The sequence below is a fragment of the Bufo bufo genome, chromosome 3 (assembly GCF_905171765.1).
Source record: "Bufo bufo chromosome 3, aBufBuf1.1, whole genome shotgun sequence".
NCBI lineage: Eukaryota > Metazoa > Chordata > Amphibia > Anura > Bufonidae > Bufo > Bufo bufo.
Window position 1 is genome coordinate 619,432,368 of NC_053391.1, and position 27,992 is coordinate 619,460,359.

General features: G+C 44.5%; 1 protein-coding gene and 1 long non-coding RNA gene across 2 annotated transcripts in view; one reads left to right on the forward strand and one right to left on the reverse strand.

The window, feature by feature from the left end:
- The first annotated feature begins 9,376 nt into the window (after positions 1-9,376).
- Positions 9,377-11,206, forward strand: LOC120996280. Its single transcript, XR_005777750.1, has 2 exons — positions 9,377-9,434; positions 10,475-11,206. It is a non-coding gene; the product is annotated as an uncharacterized LOC120996280 (long non-coding RNA).
- UFM1 (ubiquitin fold modifier 1) overlaps positions 11,121-27,992 on the reverse strand; it is a 29,149-nt gene continuing 12,277 nt past the window's right edge. Inside the window, exons 4-6 of the mRNA XM_040426094.1 lie at positions 18,674-18,713; positions 17,339-17,371; positions 11,121-11,312 (exon numbers count right to left, since the gene is read on the reverse strand). Of these exons, the coding sequence (XP_040282028.1) occupies positions 11,245-11,312; positions 17,339-17,371; positions 18,674-18,713 (141 nt within the window). The 3' untranslated portion in view covers positions 11,121-11,244. The remainder of the gene's footprint in view (positions 11,313-17,338; positions 17,372-18,673; positions 18,714-27,992) is intronic.

The window sequence follows — 27,992 nt, forward strand, 5'->3', positions numbered from 1 at the left end:
CAGGCACTGTACTCTGGCCCCGCAGCTCAGTATGTACTGTATTATACGTAGTGTTCATCATCAGATCTAAACTAAATAATAATGATGCGCTCCCCATGTGCTTACCGGTACACACGTCACACTCCTGTAGTAAGCACTAGCAGGCAGGCCGGGTGGCCGTAACTCACGGAGGTCATGTGCCTTCTCCGCCTACTTTATGAATGAAGTAGGCGGAGCAGGCACGTGACCTCCGTGAGTTACGGCCGCCCGGCCTGCCTGCTAGCTGCTTACTACAGGAGCGTGACGTGTGTACCGGTAAGCACATGGGGAGCAGGGGGAGCGCATCATTATTATTTAGTTTAGATCTGATGATTAACACTACGTATAATACAGTACATACTGAGCTGCGGGGCCAGAGTACAGTGCCTGCACTGCCCCGCCGCTCTCCCCGCCTACTACAGTCCCTCCTCACTAATACATCGCAGTCTGCGATGTAAATTGCCAGCATTCGCCCCATAAGACGCAGGGGCACTTTCCCCCCACTTTTGGGGGGGGGGGGAAAGTGCATCTTATGGGGCGAAAAATACGGTATATGTAAGGACTTGTTTTATCTGTCTTATCTCCTTGTTTTTCTTAAATCTTCATTTCCTCTTATCTTGAACGACATTTTGGAGCTTTGGAATCGATTACTCAACTTACAATGGTTTCAACATACAATGGTCGTCCTGGAACCAATTAATATTGTATCTTGAGGGACCACTGTATATAAATGGGCCATACAAAAAATGTGGTGAAAAACTATTCCATGTCAAATGCTGCCTCCGACTGGAGAAGAAAAAGTTCAGTCTCCAGAGGCGTCAAAACTTCTTTACTGTAAGAACTGTGAATCTGTGGAATAGACTTCCTCAGGACGTGGTCACAGCAGGAACGGTGGAGTTTTAAAAAGGGTTTAGATGAATTCTTAAAAGGAAATGACATTAATGCTTATAAAAAGGTGTAGTACCTCACTTCCTTTTGGGATTCGCATCCCCACCTATCCTTTGGTTGAACTTAATGGACTTATGTCTTTATTCAACAGTATTAACTATGTAACTATAATCTTTAGGGTCCCTACATACACAAATGTGCACTGGAGATTAACACAAAAAAACACTTCAGAATAACTGCATGCGTTTTTTGCTCACATTTTTTGTGGCATTATTGTAAACACTGTGTTGGCCCACTAACGTTTTCTTCATGACTCCTTTTCCTCCTGTAGACAAGGTGATGTGAAAATGCCTGAAAAAATGGCAAGAGCTCCGACATGCTGCATTTTTGTAACGAAGACAGAAAGAGAAAAAAAAATACAACCTAGTAAACAAAGACGCCATTAGCAAAAAAAACTCTGAGGCCTGCATTTCATTTAGAACACAAAAGTTCAGAAAAACGCCAGGAAAACCTGAGTGAAAACAGCCTTAAGAGCCAGTTTATATCATTTGCATGGATACTTAATAGAATCTGGCTGTCATCACTTAACCCTTTGAGGACCATGTCACTTTCCGTTTTTGGATTTTCATTTTTCACTCCCCCCTTCCCAGGGTCGTAACTTGGAAAAAAACGCAATTCTGCCAGTTATGTTTTTTTTTTTTAACCACCTCAGCCCCCAGTGCTTAAACACCCTGAAAGACCAGGCCACTTTTTACACTTCTGACCTACACTACTTTCACCGTTTATTGCTCGGTCATGCAACTTACCACCCAAATGAATTTTACCTCCTTTTCTTCTCACTAATAGAGCTTTCATTTGGTGGTATTTCATTGCTGCTGACATTTTTACTTTTTTTGTTATTAATCGAAATTTAACGATTTTTTTGCAAAAAAATGACATTTTTCACTTTCAGTTGTCAAATTTTGCAGAAAAAACGAGATCCATATATAAATTTTGCTCTAAATTTATTGTTCTACATGTCTTTGATAAAAAAAATAATGTTTGGGTAAAAAAAAAAAATGGTTTGGGTAAAAGTTATAGCGTTTACAAACTATGGTACAAAAATGTGAATTTCCGCTTTTTGAAGCAGCTCTGACTTTCTGAGCACCTGTCATGTTTCCTGAGGTTCTACAATGCCCAGACAGTACAAACACCCCATAAATGACCCCATTTCGGAAAGTAGACACCCTAAGGTATTCGCTGATGGGCATAGTGAGTTCATAGAACTTTTTATTTTTTGTCACAAGTTAGCGGAAAATGATTTTTTCTTTTTTTCTTACAAAGTCTCATATTCCACTAACTTGTGACAAAAAATAAAAAGTTCTATGAACTCACTATGCCCATCACGAAATACCTTGGGGTCTCTTCTTTCCAAAATGAGGTCACTTGTGGGGTAGTTATACTGCCCTGGCATTCTAGGGGCCCAAATGTGTGGTAAGGAGTTTGAAATCAAATTCTGTAAAAAATGACCTGTGAAATCCGAAAGGTGCTCTTTGGAATATGGGCCCCTTTGCCCACCTAGGCTGCAAAAAAGTGTCACACATCTGGTATCTCTGTATTCAGGAGAAGTTGAGGAATGTGTTTTGGGGTGTCTTTTTACATATACCCATGCTGGGTGAGATAAATATCTTGGTCAAATGCCAACTTTGTATAAAAAAATGGGAAAAGTTGTCTTTTGCCAAGATATTTCTCTCACCCAGCATGGGTATATGTAAAATGACACCCCAAAACACATTCCCCACCTTCTCCTGTGTACGGAGATACCAGATGTGTGACACTTTTTTGCAGCCTAGGTGGGCAAAGGGGCCCATATTCCAAAGAGCACCTTTCGGATTTCACTCGTCATTTTTTACAGAATTTGATTTCAAACTCCTTACCACACATTTGGGCCCCTAGAATGCCAGGGCAGTATAACTACCCCACAAGTGACCCCATTTTGGAAAGAAGACACCCCAAGGTATTCGCTGATAGGAATAGTGAGTTCATGGAAGTTTTTATTTTTTGTCACAAGTTAGTGGAATATGAGACTTTGTATGAAAAAAAAAAAAAAAAAATCATCATTTTCCACTAACTTGTGACAAAAAATAAAAAATTCTAGGAACTCGCCATGCCCCTCACGGAATACCTTGGGGTGTCTTCTTTGCAAAATGGGGTCACTTGTGGGGTAGTTATACTGCCCTGGCATTTTCCAGGGGCCCTAATGTGTGGTAAGTAGGTTAATGACCTGTGAAATCCGAAAGGTGCTCTTTGGAATGTGGGCCCCTTTGCCCACCTAGGCTGCAAAAAAGTGTCACACATCTGGTATCTCCGTACTCAGGAGAAGGTGGGGAATGTGTTTTGGGGTGTCATTTTACATATACCCATGCTGGGTGAGAGAAATATCTTGGCAAAAGACAACTTTTCCCATTTTTTTTATACAAAGTTGGCATTTGACCAAGATATTTATCTCACCCAGCATGGGTATATGTAAAAAGACACCCCAAAACACATTCCTCAACTTCTCCTGAATACAGAGATACCAGATGTGTGACACTTTTTTGCAGCCTAGGTGGGCAAAGGTGCCCAAATTCCTTTTAGGAGGGCATTTTTAGACATTTGGATACCAGACTTCTTCTCACGCTTTGGGGCCCCTAAAATGCCAGGGCAGTATAAATACCCCACATGTGACCCCATTTTGGAAAGAAGACACCCCAAGGTATTCAATGAGGGGCATGGCGAGTTCATTGAAAAAAAAAAATTTTGGCACAAGTTAGCGGAAATTTATTTTTTTGATTTTGTTCTCACAAAGTCTCCCTTTCCGCTAACTTGGGACAAAAATTTCAATCTTTCATGGACTCAATATGCCCCTCAGCGAATACCTTGGGGTGTCTTCTTTCCAAAATGGTGTTATTTGTGGGGTGTTTGTACTGCCCTGGCATTTGAGGGTCTCCGCAATCATTACATGTATGCCCAGCATACAGGTAATGAGATTTTTTTTTCCGTTCAGCCTCTGGGCTGAAAGAAAAAAATGAACGGCACAGATTTCTTCATTCGCATCGATCAATGTGGATGAAAAAATCTCTGCCAAAAAAAGAAAAAGGAGAGGAAAGGCGTCTGCCAGGACATAGGAGCTCCGCCCAACATCCATACCAACTTCAGCTCGTATGCCCTGGCAAACCAGATTTCTCCATTCACATCAATCGATGTGGATGAATAAATCATTGCCGGGATTTTTTTTTTTATATATACAAAGTGTTTGCCAAAGTATATGAACACCGCCACCTCCTCAGCTCATATGCCTCGGCAAACATATCTTTTACTGCAGAGGAGAAATCTCGTCTTGCAGCGCCGCATACACCGACTTGCGTGTAATCTGACAGCAGCGCAATGCTTCTGTCCGAATGCACATCAGTGCTGCAGCTGGTCGATCGGTTGGTCCACCTGGAAGGTAAAAAAAACAAAACAAAAAAGAAAAAACCAGACCGCAAAGCAATAACTTTATTAACTTTAGAACAGAACATATTAACTTTTTTTAACTTTTTTACTTACCGGTAATTTTTTTTTTGTTTAGTTTTTTTACCTTTATAGAACAAACCTCTCCTTCCCCATGGGACAATGTGCAAAGCGCAAATCGCCCAAAGATGTGGCGAAGTACGTTATGCACTTCATCCCAGGTGAAAGGAGAGGTTTGCAGCAGCTGAGAGTAAAAGGGCCCTAAAAGTCCTGTGTGCCTGTCCTGTGAGATGCAATCCCTATGCTAGGTGTACCTGTGTGTGGTACTTCCGGAAACACTCACCAAAGCATAGGGCAGGGTGGTCAGGACAGAAATAGCGGGTGTCACGCCTTATTCCACTCCTGCTACAGACACGACATCTTTTTCGGGGTGACGGTTGGGTTGAGGTACCAGGAACGACACTGGGGAAATGTCGCTCGTGTAGACGGCTAACTACACTGGTGGATGGGGCCACGGAACCTCCTGGGTAAAGGAGGTTCTCGATGATCTCTTCCTGGAATTTGAGGAAAGATCGTGTTCTCCCAGCCTTACTGTAGAGAACAAAACTATTGTACAGCGCCAATTGAATTAAATATACAGACACCTTCTTATACCAGCGTCTGGTTCTGCGGGAAACTAAATACGGAGACAACATCTGGTCATTGAAGTCCACCCCTCCCATGAGCAAATTATAGTCGTGGACACAGAGGGGCTTTTCAATGACACGGGTTGCTCGCTCAATTTGGATTGTCGTGTCTGCGTGAATGGAGGAGAGCATGTAAACGTCACGCTTGTCTCTCCATTTCACCGCGAGCAGTTCTTCGTTACACAAGGCAGCCCTCTCCCCCCTTGCAAGACGGGTGGTTACAAGCCGTTGGGGGAAGCCCACGCGACTAGTTCGCGCGGTGCCACAGGCGCAAATCCGTTCTAGAAACAAATGCCTAAAGAGGGCCACACTTGTGTAAAAATTGTCCACATAAAGATGGTACCCCTTGCCGAATAAGGGTGACACCAAGTCCCAGACTGTCTTCCCACTGCTCCCCAGGTAGTCAGGGCAACCGACCGGCTCCAGGGTCTGATCTTTTCCCTCATAGATCCGAAATTTGTGGGTATAGCCTGTGGCCCTTTCACAGAGCTTATACAATTTGACCCCATACCGGGCACGCTTGCTTGGGATGTACTGTTTGAAGCCAAGGCGCCCGGTAAAATGTATTAGGGACTCGTCTACGCAGATGTTTTGCTCGGGGGTATACAAATCTGCAAATTTCTGGTTGAAATGGTCTATGAGGGGCCGAATTTTGTGGAGCCGGTCAAAAGCTGGGTGGCCTCTGGGACGGGAGGTGGTGTTGTCGCTAAAATGCAGGAAACGGAGGATGGCCTCAAATCGTGCCCTGGACATAGCAGCAGAGAACATGGGCATGTGATGAATCGGGTGCGTGGACCAATATGACCGCAATTCATGCTTTTTTGTCAGGCCCATGTTGAGGAGAAGGCCCAAAAAAATTTTAAGTTCTGAAACTTGGACTGGTTTCCACCGGAAAGGCTGGGCATAAAAGCTTTCCGGGTTGGCGGATATAAATTGTGTGGCATACCGGTTTGTCTCTGCCACGACTAAGTCCAAGAGCTCCGCAGTCAAGAACAGCTCAAAAAATCCCAGGGCCGAACCGATTTGAGCTGTCTCAACCCGAACTCCAGACTGGGCGGTGAAAGGGGGAACTACAGGTGCGGCTGAAGTTGGTGACTGCCAATCAGGGTTTGCCAGCACCTCAGGGATTCTAGGGGCTCTACGGGCCGGTCTGTGCGGTGGCTGCGACGGGGTAACTAGTGCACGTGCCACCGTACCAGCTTCAACTGCCCTTCTGGTGCTCGCCACGTCACCATGTTGTACGGCAGTGCTGGTACTAGGTCCAGGGAGGGCTGCGCTGCTGGTGTATGCCTCACCACGTGATCCGGCAGCGACAGCCCCACTCTGCTGCTCTTGAAGCGGATCCTGCATAACCTGTGGTCTAGCGACACGGGGTCGGGTACGCCTGGTGCTGCCAGGGACCTCAACCTCCTCGTCCGAACTTTGGGTCAGAGAGCCACTGCTTCCTACAGGTTCATATTCTGACCCGCTAGATTCGTCAGATGAGGGTTCCCACTCCTCATCCGACTGGGTCAGAATCCTGTAGGCCTCTTCAGAAGAATACCCCCTGTTTGACATTTGGACTACTAAATTTAGGGGTATTCCCTGAGACTACCCAAGAAAAAAAGCAAGCCTGTCTTACAAAGGGGAGGCTAGCGAAGTACCGGAGGCCGCTGCGGTTGATAAAAAATATCAAAACTGATTTTTTTATCGCCGCAGTGCGTGTAAAATGAATGTGCAGTGATCAAAAAATATATATTTTTTGTCACTGCGGTGGGGCGGGCGTGGGTGAACGCACGTGTGGGCAACCGATCAGGCCTGATCGGGCAAACACTGCGTTTTGGGTGGAGGGCGAGCTAAGGTGACACTAATACTATTATAGATCTGACCGTGATCAGTTTTGATCACTTACAGATACTATAAAAGTACAAATGCTGATTAGCGATACGCTATTCAGCGAATAAAAGTGACTGCGGTGCGGTGGACGCTAACTGACGCTAACTACCTAACCAAGGGGCCTAAACTATCCCTAAAACCTAACAGCCAATACCAGTGAAAAAAAAAAAGTGACAGTTTACACTGATCACTTTTTTTCCTTTCACTAGTGATTGACAGGGGCGATCAAAGAGTTAATTGGGGTGCAGGGGGGTGATCTGGGGCTAAGGTGTAGTGTTTGGTGTACTCACAGTTCAGTCTGCTACTGTGCTGGATCCAACCGACGAAAAGGACCAGCAGAGAAGCAGAGAAGCCATATAACAGATCATATTTACTAATATGATCTGTTATATGACTTTTGATTGGATTTTTTGAAAATCGCCAGCCTGCCAGCCAATGATCGTTGCTGGCAGGCTGGTGACGAACTTGTTCTTTGAATTTTGCCGGCCCGCGATGCGCATGCGCGGGCCGGCTTTGAGCGAAATCTCGCGTCTCGCGAGATGACGCGTATATGCGTGATTGTGCGCGGCGCTGCCACCTCCGGAACGCGAATCTGCGTACAGCGGTCCGGAGGTGGTTAATGAGGTTCATTGTGTGGTAAAATTGACCTGTTACCTTCATTCTCCCGGTCAGTGCATTTTAATGCTGGAAAAAAAAAAAAAAAACTTGAATTTTTTTTTTTTCCATCACCATATTCTGACCCCCATAACTTATGTAGTTAGGTGTATGGAGCTAAGTTTTTTGCGGGGGTGATCTGTACTTTTCAGTGATACCACTCTGAATTGTGTGCAACTTTTTTTTTATAACTTTTTTATAAAACATTTTTGGGGAGTTAAAGTGACAACACCGTATGTGATTAATATTGTTATATTTAGTATGGGTGTTTTCCCATGATGTTTATTTTTTTATTGTTATGTACTTTTATTTACATTTGGGGAAAGGGGGTGATTTGAACTTTTAACATTTTGATTTTTTTTTAACTTTTTTTTTTTTTACAGTCACCCTGGGTGACTATAACTGGTGATCATTAGATTGCACATTGTGTTCTGTAATGGCTTTATAGTCATCATTGAACACTTGGGGGCACATTTATAAAGACCAGCGTTTTATACGCTGGTCTTAATAACCCCTATACCTGATTTCTAAATGTAAGAAATACGCCAGGCTTAGAAAATGGTAAATGAGACGGGCCTGCTGGCCTATCCCCTTCCCCGCCAACTTTTTTTTTTTAGACATGGCGTGAGTGGGGAGAAGTCGCAGACTGCGGTACAAAGCACCTTTGCGCTGTATTCTGCTCCAGAAATACACCTGTTTTAGGCATATTTCTGTTTACTAAATGACCCCCTTCATTTACAATATATAAATATAGTGCTGCCAGCTGCTGGCCTGTATTGGGACATTTTAGTAATAGCTACTGAAGCCTGCTTGAGGCTGTTACGGGAGCAGGAGTGAGCGGCTACCGCTTCCGGATTGCTCAGATGCCGTGGTCACATTTCTCCATGGTGTCTGAGGTAATAAATGTATGCGATCAGCCTTATGGTTGATTGGATACATCTGCCGCAGGTCTCTGCTGTTTGAAACAGCAGAAACCCGGCAGCTATGGCATCAGCTGCACGTATGATCGTGCGCAATCTTTAAAGTGCTGACTTTGTAAGGCTACTTTCACACTGGCGTTTCTGGGTCCGCTTGTGAGATCTGTTTCAAGGCTCTCACAAGCGGCCCCAAAATGGATCAGTTCAACCCCAATGCATTCTGAATGGATAAGGATCCGTTCAGAATGCATCAGTTTGGCTGCGTTCGGTCTCCGTTCCGCTTTTGAGGCGGACACCAAAACGCTGCAGCGTTTTGGTGCATGCCTGACGGTGCGGAGCCAAACTGATCCGTCCTGACTTACAATGTAAGTCAATGGGGACGGATCCGTTTTCACTGACACAATATAGTGCAATTGAAAACGGATCCGTCCCCCATTGACTTTCAATGTAAGTCAGGACGAATACCGTTTTGACTTAGACAGTTTTTTTTAAAGAATAATGCAAACATTTGCATTATCGGTGCGGATCTGTCTGTGCAGATACAAGACGGATCCGCACCGAATGCAGGTGTGAAAGTAGCCTAAGCCATTGGCCTAACTAACTGGGACAAAGTCCTTAAAAATAAAAATACAGCCACAAAATAGGATATTTTTTAAAGCATCCTAAAATCTCATTGTGAGAGGTACATAACTTATAGGAATAAAAGGGTAAGGAACAAGAAAAAACCAATGTGGATAAATAGAATTGTAAAGAAAGCAATAAATCACAAAAAGAAACCATTTAACAGAGCAACGGATGCGGACAGCACACAGAGCGCTGTACGCATCTTTTGCGGCCTCATTGAAGTGAATGGGTCCGCATCCAAGCCGCAAAAACTGCGGCTTGGATGCAGACCAAAACAATGGTCGTGTGCATGAGGCCTAAGGTTGTGATTCTGGTCTTGTTTTAAAGCTTAGATTCAGCTTGCAAACAACATAAGGCCCATAGCTCTCAACCCAAGATATTAAAGAAGCCCCCCCCTTCAACCTGGAGGAGAGGGGGGCAGTGGGGGAGCTTACAGCCTGCAGATGGAAAGCAAAATAAATATACATTTAGCATCATCATATTCGTGGTTAGCCACAGAATAGAGCTATCAGGTTATTTATGATACACATTGAACGCTGTCAAAATAAATACCACAAAATAATGTTAAAATTGCAGTTCTTTTTATCTTTCCCCTAAATGTAAAATAATAAAAGTAATATAATACACTGTATGTATCCAAAAATGGTTCCTAAAACAAATTACAACTCATCTCACAAAATTCAAGGTTCCATTCAGCTACATTAAAGAAAAAAAAAGAAAAAATTAAGACCGCTGGAAAACACAGGGGGAAGGTCCAATGTAAAAAAAAAGAAAAAAAAAAAAAAGAGTTCAAATCGAAAAAAAAAAAAAAAAGAGTACTTCTTTTTACTGGACTCTGCAGGATGGAAAAGCGTTGTGTGCTACGTTTTTGTATCCCTTATTTCCAATGTATATGCTAAATAGATGCCAAAAACGTGATGTGAACCCATCCTAAGGGGTTAAGTTGTGCACCAACGATATAAACATAGATTCAAAATCTACAGTAAAAATAGGAGGAATTTTCCAATTTCAAATGACTGTTAAATGTATTATTGCTGGTGATTCCAACCTTACGGACCCCCCACAGAAAACAAAGGGTTGTTTGCATTTTCAGTTTCTCCTAAGCTGTGCAATCAAAGTGCCAAGGAGTTTGAATGGAGAGGTTGTCAAGCATGTTAGTCCCTATGTATAGGTTGAAAATGCATTTTTATGGGAAAACCACTTTATTTATTAATGTTTTCAATAAAACGAAGGAAACCGGAAGAAAAAAAATCCATAAAAAAGTTATAAAAAGCTTAGAACCAGATGAATATTATCATTTAATCTGTAACATTAAAAAAATGCTTAATTTTTATCATTTAGAAGCAATAACTTGCTGGATGTTGTGTTCTTGACAGAAGCCATGGTCTTCTAAATGCTTCATCTCTTGGTTCATCTTCGCTCGGCTTATGCACATGACCTCATCATGGCCCTGTACAACTTCTTTGTGTGTAGTTATTAATGAGCACCTATAGAAGTCCATAGGGCCATACTGTACCTCCAATCAGCTCAGATTTCAAATCATACAGAAAAAGGTGAAATGCTGGAGTATTATGGAGATCTTTTACTTCTACTGGAGAACATCTCCATGACACTGTGCTGTATAGAGACTGCTGTGTGCCGCCATAGAGGATATGGGGCATGTCTTATAGGAGAGCAACAAAGTGAAGTGACCCCAAGTCACCGGCAACGAGTCAGATCTTTAGAATATTAGAATAAACACTTTTGCTTTACAATGACATGAATGGAGTTGGGTCACAAGATATTACAAAAAAATTAAAATAGCAATTCTCTTATACAGCAATATAGATGTATAATAAAATACACACACACTTGAGGAAATCAGCTCTTCAAAACTGACGGGCTAAATTGATAGAGTTGCAAAAGCCAAATGGTTTTAGAGGCATGGAGACGCAATAATTAAACCATACAAATCTTTAATCTTCAAAGTCACTTTGATTTTTAAAGCTGAATTAAATCTTAAAACCGACTTAAAATTCAGAGTCTGATCTTATTATTAAAGCCCAGAATAAATTATTATTATTTTTTTTTTTTTATGTTTCCAAAAGAAATTCTAGAAAGATGTCTAGCTATTAACAGCTGCCCACTCGGTCTCTGGGAATGAGTCGAAGTTCTGATCCGTGCTTAAGGAATATGTTTCCTAAAAAGGAAAAAAAAAACAAAAAACACATGAATGTGAATACATTAAATTGATCCTTCATACATTTTAAATCGAGCCCTTTAAAAAGAGATGAATAATTTATAAAATGGAATAAACCGCAAAATACTTTTGGTCGAGATCAGTTTTCTTCTGGACAACAATGACAACATCGAAAAACGTAATGAAAGTAGCAACAGAAGAAAACAAAACACTGTGGAGGGAAACTCATTATCCCCCCCATGTCTGTTTTGGCCTACAAAAGTCACAAATCCAAGGGATTTGCGACTTTTTAATGTCATTGTGGCCTTTCTAGTGGCAACTGGCATTACATGGCTCCTCCGGCAGCGCAGGCCACATCAAGACGGGTGGAGCAGATGCTGGTCTTGGTGAACCAGGGCCTTAAAATACTATTTCAAGGGGTATTATAGTTTTAGGAAAAAAAGTTTCACGTTTCCAATAAACTTCCTGTATTAATTCCTTATAGTTTTTTTTTTATTTCTGCTTGTAATCATTTAAAGGGGTTTTCCAAGAGTTTAATATTGATGTGCTCAGGATCAATATCTGATCGGTGAGCGTCCGAATCCTGGCAACCCTGCCGATCAGCAGTTTGCAGAGGCCACAGCACTGCAGCCTCCTAACAGCTTACGAAGCACAGCACTGCATATCGTATAGTGGCTGTACTTGGTATTGCAGCTCAGGCCCTTTAACTTAAATGGGGGCCGAGTTGTGCGTAGGGCACATGACCATTAAACGTGACATCACTGACCTAGGAAGAGGCCGAGGCAGACCTCTTCAGACAGCTGATCGTCAGTTAGACAACTACCAATCAGATATTAATGACCTATCCTGAGGATAGGTCATCAATAGCGAACTTAAAAGGGGCTTTCTCATCTCAGACAATGGGGACATATCGCTAGGATATGCCCCCATTGTCTGATAGGCGAGGGTCCCACCTCTGGGACCCGCATCTACACCAAGAACAGAGCCCCGACAGTTGTGGAGGGCGCACTGCACATGCCGGGCCACCTCTCCATTTACAGGAGTCAGGGGACCCATGTTATGGAGACTGGGCGGATCCCAGAGGATTCCCATCTAGACGTCTATGGCATATCCTGTGGATATGCCTTAAAAGGGGTTTTCCAGGATTTAACAAGTGATGACCTATCCGTAGAAAAAGCCATCAACATCCCTTCTGGGTACAGATAAGGCTACTTTCACACTAGCGTTCGGAGCGGGTCCGTCTGATGTTTCATCAGACGGATCCGCTCCTATAATGCAAACGCTTGCATCCGTTCAGAACGGATCCGTTTGCATAACTGTTTATTTCAGATCTGATTTTTCACTTCGGAAAACTCAGATCCGACAGTATATTCTAAACACAGAAGCGTTCCCATGGTGATGGGGACGCTTCAAGTTAGAATATACTGAGAACTGTGTACATGACTGCCCCCTGCTGCCTGGCAGATGCTGCCAGGCAGCAGGGGGCAGACTTCCCCCCTCCTGTATTTAACTTATTGGTGGCCAGTGCGGCCCCCCCCTCCCTCCCCAGTATTAATTGTAACCAGTGCGGCCCCCCTCCCTCTATATTCATCGGTGGCCAGTGCGGATATTAAATATGACCAGTGTGGTCTCCCCCTCCCTCCCTCCCCAGTATTAAATATGAGCAGTGCGGTCTCCCCCTCCCTCCCTCCCCAGTATTAAATATGAGCAGTGCGGTCTCCCCATCCCTCCCCAGTATTAAATATGAGCAGTGCGGCCTCCCCCTCCCTCTATTCATTGGTGGCCAGTGCGGATTCAAAGTATTGTGATCAGTGCGGCCTCTCCTCTCGACCCCCCCCCCCCATCATTGGTGGCAGCGGAGAGTACCGATCGGAGTCCCAGTTTAAATCGCTGGGGCTCCGATCGGTTACCATGGCAGCCAAGACGCTATTGCAGTCTTGGCTGCCATGGTAACTTAGCAACAAATAGAATCATTATACTTACATGAAGAGCTGCGATGTCTGTGTCCGGCTGGGAGCTCCTCCTACTAGTAAAGTGACAGGTCTGTGCGGCGCATTGCCTATAGACCTGTCACTTACCAGTAGGAGGAGCTCCCGACCGGTCACATAGATCGCAGCTCTTCAGGTAAGTATAATGCTGCTATTTGTTGCTAAGTAACCATGGCAGCCAAGACTGCAATAGCGTCTTGGCTGCCATGGTAACCGATCGGAGCCCCAGCGATTTAAACTGGGACTCCGATCGGTACTCTCCGCTGCCACCAATGATGGGGGGGGGGGGGGGGGGGGTCGAGAGGAGAGGCCGCACTGATCACAATATTTTGAGTCCGCACTGGCCACCAATGAATAGAGGGAGGGGGAGGCCGCACTGCTCATATTTAATACTGGGGAGGGAGGGAGGGGGAGACCGCACTGCTCATATTTAATACTGGGGAGGGAGGGAGGGGGAGACCGCACTGGTCATATTTAATATCCGCACTGGCCACCGATGAATATAGAGGGAGGGGGGCTGCACTGGTTACAATTAATACTGGGGAGGGAGGGGGGGCCCGCACTGGCCACCAATAAGTTAAATACTGGGGAGGGAGGGGGGGTCTGCCCCCTGCTGCCTGGCAGCACCTGCCAGGCAGCAGGGGGCAGTCATGTACACAGTTCTCAGTATATTCTAACTTGAAGCGTCCCCATCACCATGGGAACGCCTCTGTGTTAGAATATACTGTCGGATTTGAGTTTCACGATGTAACTCAAATCCGATGGTATATTCTAACATAGAGGCGTTCCCATGGTGATGGGGACGCTTCAAGTTAAAATATACCATCGGATTGGAGAAAACTCCGATCTGATGGTATAATCCTGACTTTACATTGAAAGTCAATGGGGGACGGATCCGTTTGAAATTGCACCATATTGTGTCAATGTCAAACGGATCCGTCCCCATTGACTTGCATTGTAAGTCTGGACGGATCCGTTTGGCTCCGCACGGCCAGGCGGACACGAAAACGCTGCAAGCTGCGTTCGGGTGTCCGCCTGCTGAGCGGAGGCCAAACGGTGCCAAACTGATGCATTCTGAGCAGATCCGCATCCACTCAGAATGCATTGGGGCAGTACGGATCCGTTCGTGAGAGCCTTCAAACGGAACTCACAAGCGGAGCCCCGAACGCTAGTGTGAAAGTAGCCTAAGACAGGATCCACCATTCACAATAGGTGATTGTCAGAGCTTCTCTATTCTTTCCCCGTACAATGACCTCTGCACAGGTCACAGAGCATGCCCAGAAGACTCTCCCATAGAAGTCAATGAGGTCCCCTTCACGGGGCTGCCATAAAGCGACTTTCTAAATGCTGTTAATAATGGCCGCCCCCCATAATCATGTTCAGAAAATAGAATAAAAAATAAATCAGTAATCAGAAAATAAAAACTGGTTAGAAAAAAGGAGATGTGTCGCTATCGGGTTTTAACTGGCAGATAAAAAGTGACCCATTTCCTTTAAACATAGCGGCAGGTTCCCTTTAAGTCTTATGGGCCATTACAATAATATGATTTCTTATAAACTTTATTTTTAGTATTTTACAGAATAAAAACTGCACTCAGTTCCAGAAGATTTAATACTGAAGAGGTTCATTAAACAAGCAGATGACAGGTATATTAATTACACAGTAAGGAACCTCAATTAATTGGTTCATGCGTGTAGAAATTACGTCTTGATTTTAATATGACCGTGTAAAGCTCTTTGCCCGCTGTTGCTAAGTTGCGCCCCGTTGCTGCTGGGACTAAATTTTTAATGGCAATGTGGAAAAACCATCAGGAGGAATTTTAAATTACCCAAGATCAAAAGGTCTTAAATGAATCTCGAAACTTGCGTGAACACAGAGATAACGTTGGCTGAAGTCAATTACTGTATCTTCCGACAAGCAAATACAAGTGCATGACACCTTGTACGGTAAATGGGTGCGGGAGCGGGTTTATTTATGTTCAGAGAAATGCTCCAATATCATCACAACTGGAAGCACTCAAAAGACAACAAAAAAAGCCTGCTAAAGAAAACGTCTTGAAGTTCATGAAGGGTGAATACAGAGGATTTAATTCATACAAAAATTAGAATAAAATAATAGAGACAAAGGCAAAAAATGTTACATGTTCAAGACTAATTGCTTAAAGGGGGTATTCCTGTTATATTGAGAACAGGGGCCCTATACCCATTGGAGCCGTTCTCCCCTCAAATGAACAGAGTGGTGAGTCGGGCATGTGCACAGCCATTCCGTTCATTTTGGGGGCTCTAAGAGGGAGGGATCCTTGGGGGTTCCTGCGATAGATCTCCCACCGATCTAATAGTTATTGCCTATCCTGTGGATCACCTGTATAGCTGTAGCTGCACTGGTGACGTCACTGTAGTCACATGCCAATCACTGGCTATACCAAAGCATGTGACCCCCCCCCCCCCCCCCCCCAATCCATACAGGAAGTTTACTGTGTCTGTACCGTATCAATTGTATATCACTCATGGGATATATACAGTAAAAAATTTATTTTCTATTTTTATGCTCCTAATTACGGGGGCATCTTATAGTTTTAAAAATATGACCCATAAAAATGAAGACCTTTGTATCACGAAAAAAATTAAAAGATGCAAAAATTATCTGAATAAGCAAAAATGTACCGCTCTCTAAGCTGCATGTACTAAATGAACCTCACAATGCGTCCTGTCACAAAGGAGGTAAAATGACTGGTTAAAGGGGTTGTCAACTGTGAGCAATGCCATTTTACCTGACGGGTCTATCGATAATAAACTGACTCCTGGGAGAGGTAGCAATCAGCTGTAATTTGGGGTCAACTCAGTGAGCGAGGGTTCAAGTGCCCTCCAGCGCCAACCACAGGGGAAATAAAGTATTACACAGTAATCCTTAAAATCAATAGGCTATCTATATAAAGCGTGAATGTTAGGCCTCTTTCACACGGGCGTCGCGCGTGAGGCCCGGAAAAATGCGTGATTTTTCCGCACAAGTGCAAAATGTTTTAATACGTTTTGCACGCGCGTGAGAAAAATCGCCATGTTTGGTACCCAAATCCGAACTTCTTCACAGAAGTTCGGGTTTGGGTTAGGTGTTGTGTAGATTTTATTATTTTCCCTTATAACATGGTCATAAGGGAAAATAATAGCATTCTTAATACGAATGCTAAGTAAAATAGGGCTGGAGGGGTTAAAAAAAAAATGTCAAAAAAATTTAACTCACCTCATCCACTTGTTCGCGCAGCCCGGCTTCTCTTCTGTCTTCTTCTATGATGCCCAGGAGGAAAAGGACCTGTGGTGACGTCACTGTGCTCATCACATGGTCCATCACCATGGATGGATAATGTGATGGACCATATGATGAGCACAGATCATCAAAGAAGAAGACAGAAGAGATGCCGGGCTGCGCAAACAAATGAATTAAGGTGAGTTAAATTATTATTTATTTTTTAACCCCTCCAGCCCCATTGTACTATGCATTCTGTATTCAGAATGCTATTATTTTCCCTTATAACCATGTTATAAAGGGAAAATAATAATGATCGGGTCCCCATCCTGATCGTCTCCTAGCAACCATGCGTGAAAATCGCACCGCATCCGCACTTGCTTGTGGATGCTTGCGATTTTCACGCAGCCCCATTCACTTCTATGGGGCCTGCGTTGCGTAAAAAAACGCACAATATAGAGCATGTTGCGATTTTCAAGCAAAGCACAAGTGATGCGTGAAAATCACAGCTCATGTGCACAGCCCCATAGAAGTGAATGGGTCCGGATTCAGTGCGGGTGCAATGCGTTCACCTCACGCATTGCACCCGACGGAAATCTCGCCCGTGTGAAAGAGGCCTTAGATGCTCTTTGCAGCTGTTCTCCAATACAGGATTTTTTTTAAAGGGTTTTGTAAACTAGACAACCCCTTTAAGTAAAAGAATGCCTGAAACAGGATGGATTTTCTTTTAAATATCATGTAATAGCATGTCCTAGACAGGGGTATCTGAAACACAGAACCCTAGTCATGCCCACTTACCAGCAGTCTGGGCTGGATTCAATCCTACTCCATCTGCAGGACACAAAGAAAGGAATGAATAAGCAAGAATAATATAAAATTGGTGATAATATAAAAAAGAGATGGAACATATAAAAAGGAACATGAATACATCCAGCCACCGGCAGTGGAGAGAAGGGCTTGGAAGGGCACTATACCAGAACTGTGGCCCCTTTATTCTTGGCACTGGTGGGGGGCGACCAGAAGTCCTCCCACCAATCATGGGGATATGCTATCACTTTGTGTGATGGGAAAACCTCTTTAAGCCTACATAACCCTGATTAAAGGGATTGTCCCGTGTTAAAGAGGAGCCGTCACCTCTCCCAACATGTCCGTTTTAGTAACTACTAGCTGTTATAGTGCCCTTCAAAGCCTAGCCCAAGGTGAACCAGCGCTGGGTGACCAGGCAGTTGACCACACATCTAACGTATCTGAGCACTATGCTATCACTTGGCATGATAGGAAAACCCTTTTAACACAGTTTCTGTAAAAAGACATAAAAAAAAATATATATATCCTTTTTTTTCAATCATGGAAACCCCTTTAGACATGATGCACCTTCAGTGGCCAATTGCAGATTCAACTACTTTCCAATTCAACAGCTGTTGCAGCTTTTACCCTGCGTTAAAGGGGTTGTCCCGTGACAACTCATTCCTTAGGCAAAGGATGGGTTAGAAGTGTCTGATCGGCAGGGGTGTGACCGCTGGGGCCCCGTCTATCACTAGAACAGGGGCCTGTGATCCTACGTTTTAACAGAGTGGCCGACATTCAACTCTATGAACTGCCGGATGTCGACAAACGCTTGGACTCAGTTATCTCCGACTGCCCCAAACAGGTTACAGATAAATGGCGCCCTATTCAAATGGTGGAACATAGGTCCCGTTATAGTGATCAGCAGTCAGACCCCCCACCGATCAGACACTTATCCTCTGTCCTGTGGAGAGGGGATAAGTTGTCATGGGACAGCCCCTTTATTGCCAATGTAATGGGTCTTCGCCCTGGCAAGTTCTAGTGCTGCCCACGATGCCTCTACTACTGCACATGTGAAGTTGCCATGTTTGTCTCCAGGACGGCTGAGGAACTCTGGTCTACGGGAAAATATGGAATGAAATAGTGTAAGCTATGTGGCTCGAACTCCGTATATGTAAGTAACGGGCTTTTTAATACAATGTACCTTACAATGAAGGAAGGAGGTGGGCGATAGTTTACTTGACATCTGATTAAGCAAAGTGACGAGATGCAGGAAAGCAGGCAACGAGCAGTACCTGATGTTGCTTTCTTACAGATATTTTAAGTGAAGAACAAAAATCCACTTACCATTTGTTATGATAGCGCTGGTTTCTGCAGGGACCTTAAACTAAAGGAAAAGAAAGAAGAGAGCGTTTTATCACCTAATGACCATTTACGACCAGAACTACACTCCTCCATAATCCTCCACATTAGGCTACTTTCACACTCGCGTTTTGGGGCGGATCCGTCATGGATCTGCAAAAACGGATCCGTTACAATAATACAACCGCTTGCATCCGTCATGATTGGATCCGGTTTGTATTATCTGTAACATAGCCAAGACGGATCCGTCATGAACTCCATTGGAAGTCAGATTGTGTCACAGAAAACGGATCCGTCCCCATTGACTTACATTGTGTGCCAGGACGGATCCGTTTGACTCAGTTTCGTCAGACGGACACCCAAACGCTGCAAGCAGCGTTTTGGTGTCCGCCTCCAGAGCGGAATGGTGACTGAACGGAGGCAAACTGATGCATTCTGAGTGGATCCTTTTCCATTCAGAATGGTCCGTTTTGGAGCGCTTGTGAGAGCCCTGAACGGATCTCACAAAGAGAAAGCCAAAACGCCAGTGTGAAAGTAACCTTAGATAGGGGTGGTGGACATTAGGTTAAGAAATGTTTGCTGCAAATAAAGACGAACACCAGTACAAAGTGTTCCCTTACTACCTAAAGGTAATGGACACCTAAGACATTGAAAAATTATTTTTACATATGTCAGTGGTTACCAGAAGTAAAAAAAAATAAGAAAATAAAAAAAAGGATGTGTTTAATGCTGTTGCTTTCCCCCTGCAAATTTCCTTGTGTGTACATTCCTTCCTCTCTGTAGCCTGTATGAGCTGTCCTGCTTGGGTACTTTCATCCTCCTCCTCCTTGCTGCTATTCTAGAAGGGCTGATCCACATGACCGCGATCGGCCCGGAAAAAGCGGTCTGTGTATCATCTGAATCTCCCGGGCGGACCACAGCTCCCCTCACACAAATTACTGCTTGGCTTCTAATATCCTCTCCACACTCTGATCTGCATTCTCTTCCTCCCTGCTGCTAATCTATAAGGACTGATTCACACGACCGCGATCGGCCCAGGAAACATGGTCCCTGTATCAGCTGCGTTTCCTGGGTGGACCATGGCTCCCCTGACACAGTCGGTTCCTTTCTAATCAGGGTGCTTTCACAGTCTACTCACATGATGGTCGAGTGCATGAGGCCTAACATAGAGGATAGGAAACCATTACATATAGGAGCAGCACACTGATGGATTTTCTCCATTACCAGCAGCTAGGTGCAGAAGCAAATAGTAGGACATTTTTAATGAAGACTATTTAGAAAGTTGCTTCATTTAGGAAGCCAATGAACAATAATAAAAAATCAGTGCAAAGGAACAATAAGCCTTTAAAGGGAATCTGTCAGCAGTTTTAGGCCGTCCTATCTGAGAGAGACTGTGCAAAGGGTTGAGTCACTTACCTGAATTTTTATGAAATCAGTACTGAGCAGCCCCAACACAGGACAAGCAGTAGAGTCCTCTCAATACAGTCCAATGCATGCGCTCAGGAGTCCTCATATTCATGAGCTCCCATCTCTGACCGCCACTGACTGCAATAGGAAACTAGCTGTCAGTTACTAGTAGGGGGCAGGTAGAGTTAGGACCTCACGAATATGAGGACTCCTGAGCTGGTGCAGTTGAGAGGACTATAGAGGAGGTGCTCAGGACTGATTTTAGCAAAATGACTGAGGCAGTTCAAGCAATAAGGCTTTCTGCTCTAGGTCTCTGCCCTGGTTTTAAGCTTCTGACCGAAGGAGCAACACAAACCAGTGACAGATTTTCTTTACAGTGGATCTATCAGTCACTAAACTGGCCCCCTCTTCTGACTGAGGCAGAGACAGAGGAGGCAGCATAGCTTAAAAATGAGCCAGACAGCCAGTTTCCTTCATATAGGTCTCCAATACAAAGAGTAGGGGAAACTTCTCTGCTGGGGCGGAACAAACCGGAAGTGAAAGAACTTGCACTGTAAAGTGAGGTCTGGAATTGGGACATCAGGGCAGTATTTAAAATGGAAGTCTATTATTAAGATTTATTACAGGCTCGGGACCACTAAACCAACAGCATGACATTACGCAGGTGGGGCTTAGGGTCCAAAACTTGCCCATAGTAAACACATCTATCAGTGCAAAAGTAAGTAAATGAAATTAAAAATTACCGGGAGAAGTGAGTCCAGGACTCTTCTCCAGTGGCATCAGGAGCAAGCTTACTGTGATAATGAGGCCAAGGACAGTTACACCACCTCGCTTCATTGTGCATGTTCCTGATGTGCAGTGCATGCACAGTGAAGGAACGTGTACCGCCCTTGGCTTCATCTGAGCATCGGCTGCTGAACCAACGGGTTGTTCCATGACAATCATGTATCCCCTGTCCACAGGATAGGGGATAAGTGTCTGATCCATGGTCCAGATATCGATCATTCGTGCTGCCGCTCCATTCAACTCTATGGAACCGCTGGAGATAGCTGAGCACTGTACTTCACTATCTCTCATAGTCCCATTGGGCTAAATGGAGCGACAGTGTGTATAAGTGGATAAGGAATAAGTGTTGACCCCTTTAAATTTTAGTTGCTGAAACCAGAAAATCCCTTAAAAGAGTCACTGTACTTTCACACAATTTCATTTCATTTAATAGAGCATGGTGTATTTAGCAAATTTCGAAATCACTTCATTTAAAAAAAAAAAAAGGCTGTAAAGTCATGGCCACTAGGGCTCTCACTTCCACCGCCTGTTGTCAGGCAAGATCCTTTCTTAGTAACAGAGACATAGAAGTGGGATCACAGAAAATGGAGGCGTGTTGCAGCTAGCCGGGACTGTGAGCCTGATAAAATAACTGCTTCTGAACATTACAGGAGACTCCTGCCTAAGTGTGATTTATCCTTCCTTATTTGGGTTCTCAGGAGCTGAAAGCAAACATAGTGGGAAGTCAAGTAAAGAATGTTACAGCAGGACAGTGCTGACACATTTCACAAAAGAGATATGCCCCCTGCTTCTGAGTGAAATGCATCTGGCTGTGCAGCTGAAACAGGGAAATAATTAGGCTGAAAAAGACATTAGGGAAGCCCAAAAAGACCTATTCCTTCACATCACAGTTATATACAAATAAGCACAGTCATTATGCAAACTTTTTTTTCTTGTTTAAACTCAGGTACGCTTTAACCCCTTAAGGACCTAGGACGTACCGGTACGCCCTATTTCCCGAGTCCTTAACCACCTCCGGACCGCTGTACGCAGATTCGCGTTCCGGAGGTGGCAGCGCTGCGCACAGTCACGCATATACGCGTCATCTCGCGAGACGCGAGATTTCGCTCCAAGCCGGCCCGCGCATGCGCATCGCGGGCCGGTAAAAGTTAAAGAACAAGTTCGTCACCAGCCTGCCAGCAATGATCATTGGCTGGCAAGCTGGCGATTTTTAAAAAATCCAATCACAAGCCATATAACAGATCATATTAGTAAATATGATCTGTTATATGGCTTCTCTGCTCCTCTGCTGGTCCTTTTCGTCGGTTGGATCCAGCAGAGAAGCAGACTGAACTGTGAGTACACCAAACACTTCACTGTAGCCCCTGATCACCCCCCTGCACCCCAATTAACCCTTTGATCGCCCCTGTCAATCACCAGTGAAAGGAAAAAAAGTGATCAGTGTAAACTGTCACTTTTTTTTTTTCACTGGTATTGGCTGTTAGGTTTTAGGGATAGTTTAGGCCCCTTGGTTAGGTAGTTAGCGCCAGTTAGCGCCCACCCCACCGCAGTCACTTTTATTCGCTAAATAGCGTATCGCTAATCAGCATTTGTACTTTTATAGTATCTGTAAGTGATCAAAACTGATCACGGTCAGATCTATAATAGTATTAGTGTCACTTTAGTTCGCCCTCCACCCAAAACGCAGTGTTTGCCCGATCAGGCCTGATCGGTCGCCCACACGTGCGTTCACCCACGCCCGCCCCACCGCAGTGACAAAAAATATATATTTTTTGATCACTGCACATTCATTTTACACGCACTGCGGCGATAAAAAAATCAGTTTTGATATTTTTTATCAACCGCAGCGGCCTCTGGTACTTCGCTAGCCTCCCCTTTTCTAAGACAGGTTTGCTTTTTTTCTTGGGTAGTCTCAGGGAATACCCCTAAATTTAGTAGTCCAAAATGTCAAACAGGGGGTATTCTTCTGAAGAGGCCTACAGGATTCTGACCCAGTCGGATGAGGAGTGGGAACCCTCATCTGATGAATCTAGCGGGTCAGAATATGAACCTGTGGAAAGCAGTGGCTCTCTGACCCAAAGTTCGGACGAGGAGGTGGAGGTCCCTGGCAGCACCAGGCGTACCCGGCCCCGTGTCGCTAGACCACAGGTTATGCAGGATCCGCTTCAAGAGCAGCAGAGTGGGGCTGTCGCTGCCGGATCACGTGGTGAGGCATACACCAGCAGCGCAGCCCTTCCTGGACCTAGTACCAGCACTGCCGTACAACATGGTGACATGGCGAGCACCAGAAGGGCAGTTGAAGCTGGTACGGTGGCACGTGCACTAGTTACCCCGTCGCAGCCACCGCACAGACAGGCCCGTAGAGCCCCTAGAATCCCTGAGGTGCTGGCAAACCCTGATTGGCAGTCACCAACTTCAGCCGCACCTGTAGTTCCCCCTTTCACCGCCCAGTCTGGAGTTCGGGTTGAGACGGCTCAAATCGGTTCGGCCCTGGGATTTTTTGAGCTGTTCTTGACTGCGGAGCTCTTGGACTTAGTCGTGGCAGAGACCAACCAGTATGCCACACAATTTATATCCGCCAACCCGGGAAGCTTTTATGCCCAGCCTTTCCAGTGGAAACCAGTCCAAGTTTCCGAAATTAAAATTTTTTTGGGCCTTCTCCTCAACATGGGCCTGACAAAAAAGCATGAATTGCGGTCATATTGGTCAACGCACCCGATTCATCACATGCCCATGTTCTCTGCTGCTATGTCCAGGACACGATTTGAGACCATCCTCCGTTTCCTGCATTTTAGCGACAACACCACCTCCCGTCCCAGAGGCCACCCAGCTTTTGACCGGCTCCACAAAATTCGGCCCCTCATAGACCATTTCAACCAGAAATTTGCAGATTTGTATACCCCCGAGCAAAACATCTGCGTAGACGAGTCCCTAATACATTTTACCGGGCGCCTTGGCTTCAAACAGTACATCCCAAGCAAGCGTGCCCGGTATGGGGTCAAATTGTATAAGCTCTGTGAAAGGGCCACAGGCTATACCCACAAATTTCGGATCTATGAGGGAAAAGATCAGACCCTGGAGCCGGTCGGTTGCCCTGACTACCTGGGGAGCAGTGGGAAGACAGTCTGGGACTTGGTGTCACCCTTATTCGGCAAGGGGTACCATCTTTATGTGGACAATTTTTACACAAGTGTGGCCCTCTTTAGGCATTTGTTTCTAGAACGGATTTGCGCCTGTGGCACCGCGCGAACTAGTCGCGTGGGCTTCCCCCAACGGCTTGTAACCACCCGTCTTGCAAGGGGGGAGAGGGCTGCCTTGTGTAACGAAGAACTGCTCGCGGTGAAATGGAGAGACAAGCGTGACGTTTACATGCTCTCCTCCATTCACGCAGACACGACAATCCAAATTGAGCGAGCAACCCGTGTCATTGAAAAGCCCCTCTGTGTCCACGACTATAATGCGCTCATGGGAGGGGTGGACTTCAATGACCAGATGTTGTCTCCGTATTTAGTTTCCCGCAGAACCAGACGCTGGTATAAGAAGGTGTCTGTATATTTAATTCAATTGGCGCTCTACAATAGTTTTGTTCTCTACAGTAAGGCTGGGAGAACACGATCTTTCCTCAAATTCCAGGAAGAGATCATCGAGAACCTCCTTTACCCAGGAGGTTCCGTGGCCCCATCCCCCAGTGTAGTTAGCCGTCTACACGAGCGACATTTCCCCAGTGTCGTTCCTGGTACCTCAACCCAACCGTCACCCCGAAAAAGATGTCGTGTCTGTAGCAGGAGTGGAATAAGGCGTGACACCCGCTATTTCTGTCCTGACTGTCCGGACCACCCTGCCCTATGCTATGGAGAGTGTTTCCGGAAGTACCACACACAGGTACACCTAGCATAGGGATTGCATCTCACAGGACAGGCACACAGGGCTATTAGGGCCCTTTTACTCTCAGCTGCTGCAAACCTCTCCTTTCACCTGGGATAAAGTGCATAACGTACTTCGCCACATCTTTGGGCGATTTGCGCTTTGCACATTGTCCCATGGGGAAGGAGAGGTTTGTTCTATAAAGGTAAAAAAAACTAAACAAAAAAAAAATTACCGGTAAGTAAAAAAGTTAAAAAAGTTAATATGTTCTGTTCTAAAGTTAATAAAGTTATTGCTTTGCGGCCTGGTTTTTTCTTTTTTGTTTTGTTTTTTTTACCTTCCAGGTGGACCAACCGATCGACCAGCTGCAGCACTGATGTGCATTCGGACAGAAGCATTGCGCTGCTGTCAGATTACACGCAAGTCGGTGTATGCGGCGCTGCAAGACGAGATTTCTCCTCTGCAGTAAAAGATATGTTTGCCGAGGCATATGAGCTGAGGAGGTGGCGGTGTTCATATACTTTGGCAAACACTTTGTATATATAAAAAAAATAAATCCCGGCAATGATTTATTCATCCACATCGATTGATGTGAATGGAGAAATCGGGTTTGCCAGGGCATACGAGCTGAAGTGGGTATGGATGTTGGGCGGAGCTCCTATGTCCTGGCAGACGCCTTTCCCCTCCTTTTTCTTTTTTTGGCAGAGATTTTTTCATCCACATTGATCGATGCGAATGAAGAAATCTGTGCCGTTCATTTTTTTCTTTCAGCCCAGAGGCTGAACGGAAGAAAAAAATCTCATTACCCGTATGCTCAATATAAGGAGAATAGCAGAAACTCCTAATGCTGGGCATACATGTAATGATTGCGGAGACCCTCAAATGCCAGGGCAGTACAAACACCCCACAAATAACACCATTTTGGAAAGAAGACACCCCAAGGTATTCGCTGAGGGGCATATTGAGTCCATGAAAGATTGAAATTTTTGTCCCAAGTTAGCGGAAAGGGAGACTTTGTGAGAACAAAATCCAAAAAATCAATTTCCGCTAACTTGTGCCAAAATTATTTTTTTTTCAATGAACTCGCCATGCCCCTCATTGAATACCTTGGGGTGTCTTCTTTCCAAAATGGGGTCACATGTGGGGTATTTATACTGCCCTGGCATTTTAGGGGCCCCAAAGCGTGAGAAGAAGTCTGGTATCCAAATGTCTAAAAATGCCCTCCTAAAAGGAATTTGGGCACCTTTGCCCACCTAGGCTGCAAAAAAGTGTCACACATGTGGTATCTCCGTATTCAGCAGAAGTTGGGGAATATGTTTTGGGGTGTCATTTTACATATACCCATGCTGGGTGAGATAAATATCTTGGTCAAATGCCAACTTTGTATAAAAAAAATGGGAAAAGTTGTCTTTTGCCAAGATATTTCTCTCACCCAGCATGGGTATATGTAAAATGACACATTCCCCACCTTCTCCTGAGTACGGAGATACCAGATGTGTGACACTTTTTTGCAGCCTAGGTGGGCAAAGGGGCCCACATTCCAAAGAGCACCTTTCGGATTTCACAGGTCATTTACCTACTTACCACACATTAGGGCCCCTGGAAAATGCCAGGGCAGTATAACTACCCCACAAGTGACCCCATTTTGGAAAGAAGACACCCCAAGGTATTCCGTGAGGGGCATGGCAAGTTCCTAGAATTTTTTATTTTTTGTCACAAGTTAGTGGAAAATGATGATTTTTTTTTTTTTTCATACAAAGTCTCCTATTCCACTAACTTGTGACAAAATTTTTTTTTTTTCCATGAACTCACTATGCCCATCAGCGAATACCTTGGGGTCTCTTCTTTCCAAAATGGGGTCACTTGTGGGGTAGTTATACTGCCCTGGCATTCTAGGGGCCCAAATGTGTGGTAAGGAGTTTGAAATCAAATTCTGTAAAAAATGACCTGTGAAATCCGAAAGGTGCTCTTTGGAATATGGGCCCCTTTGCCCACCTAGGCTGCAAAAAAGTGTCACACATCTGGTATCTCTGTACTCAGGAGAAGGTGGGGAATGTGTTTTGGGGTGTCATTTTATATATACCCATGCTGGGTGAGAGAAATATCTTGGCAAAAGACAACTTTTCCCATTTTTTTATACAAAGTTGTCATTTGACCAAGATATTTATCTCACCCAGCATGGGTATATGTAAAAAGACACCCCAAAACACATTCCTCAACTTCTCCTGAGTACGGGGATACCAGATGTGTGACACTTTTTTGCAGCCTAGGTGGGCAAAGGGGCCCATATTCCAAAGAGCACCTTTCGGATTTCACAGGTCATTTTTTACAGAATTTGATTTCAAACTCCTTACCACACATTTGGGCCCCTAGAATGCCAGGGCAGTATAACTACCCCACAAGTGACCCCATTTTGGAAAGAAGAGACCCCAAGGTATTCGCTGATGGGCATAGTGAGTTCATAGAACTTTTTATTTTTTGTCACAAGTTAGTGGAATATGAGACTTTGTAAGAAAAAAAAAAAAAATCATCATTTTCCGCTAACTTGTGACAAAAAATAAAAAGTTCTATGAACTCACTATGCCCATCAGTGAATACCTTAGGGTGTCTACTTTCAGAAATGGGGTCATTTGTGGGGTGTTTGTACTGACTGGGCATTGTAGAACCTCAGGAAACATGACAGGTGCTCAGAAAGTCAGAGCTGCTTCAAAAAGCGGAAATTCACATTTTTGTACCACAGTTTGTAAACGCTATAACTTTTACCCAAACCATTTTTTTTTTTACCCAAACATTTTTTTTTTTATCAAAGACATGTAGAACTATAAATTTAGAGCAAAATTTCTATATGGATCTCGTTTTTTTTTGCAAAATTTTACAACTGAAAGTGAAAAATGTCATTTTTTTGCAAAAAAAATCGTTAAATTTCGATTAATAACAAAAAAAGTAAAAATGTCAGCAGCAATGAAATACCACCAAATGAAAGCTCTATTAGTGAGAAGAAAAGGAGGTAAAATTCATTTGGGTGGTAAGTTGCATGACCGAGCAATAAACGGTGAAAGTAGTGTAGGTCAGAAGTGTAAAAAGTGGCCTGGTCTTTCAGGGTGTTTAAGCCATGGGGGCTGAGGTGGTTAAGGACCCAGGACGTACCGGTACGTCCTGACTTAAAATCTGTATTCCGGCGCCCCAGGGGTTAATTGGAACGGGATTTCGGCTGAAATCATTCAGCCGGCATCCCGTAACAATGCAG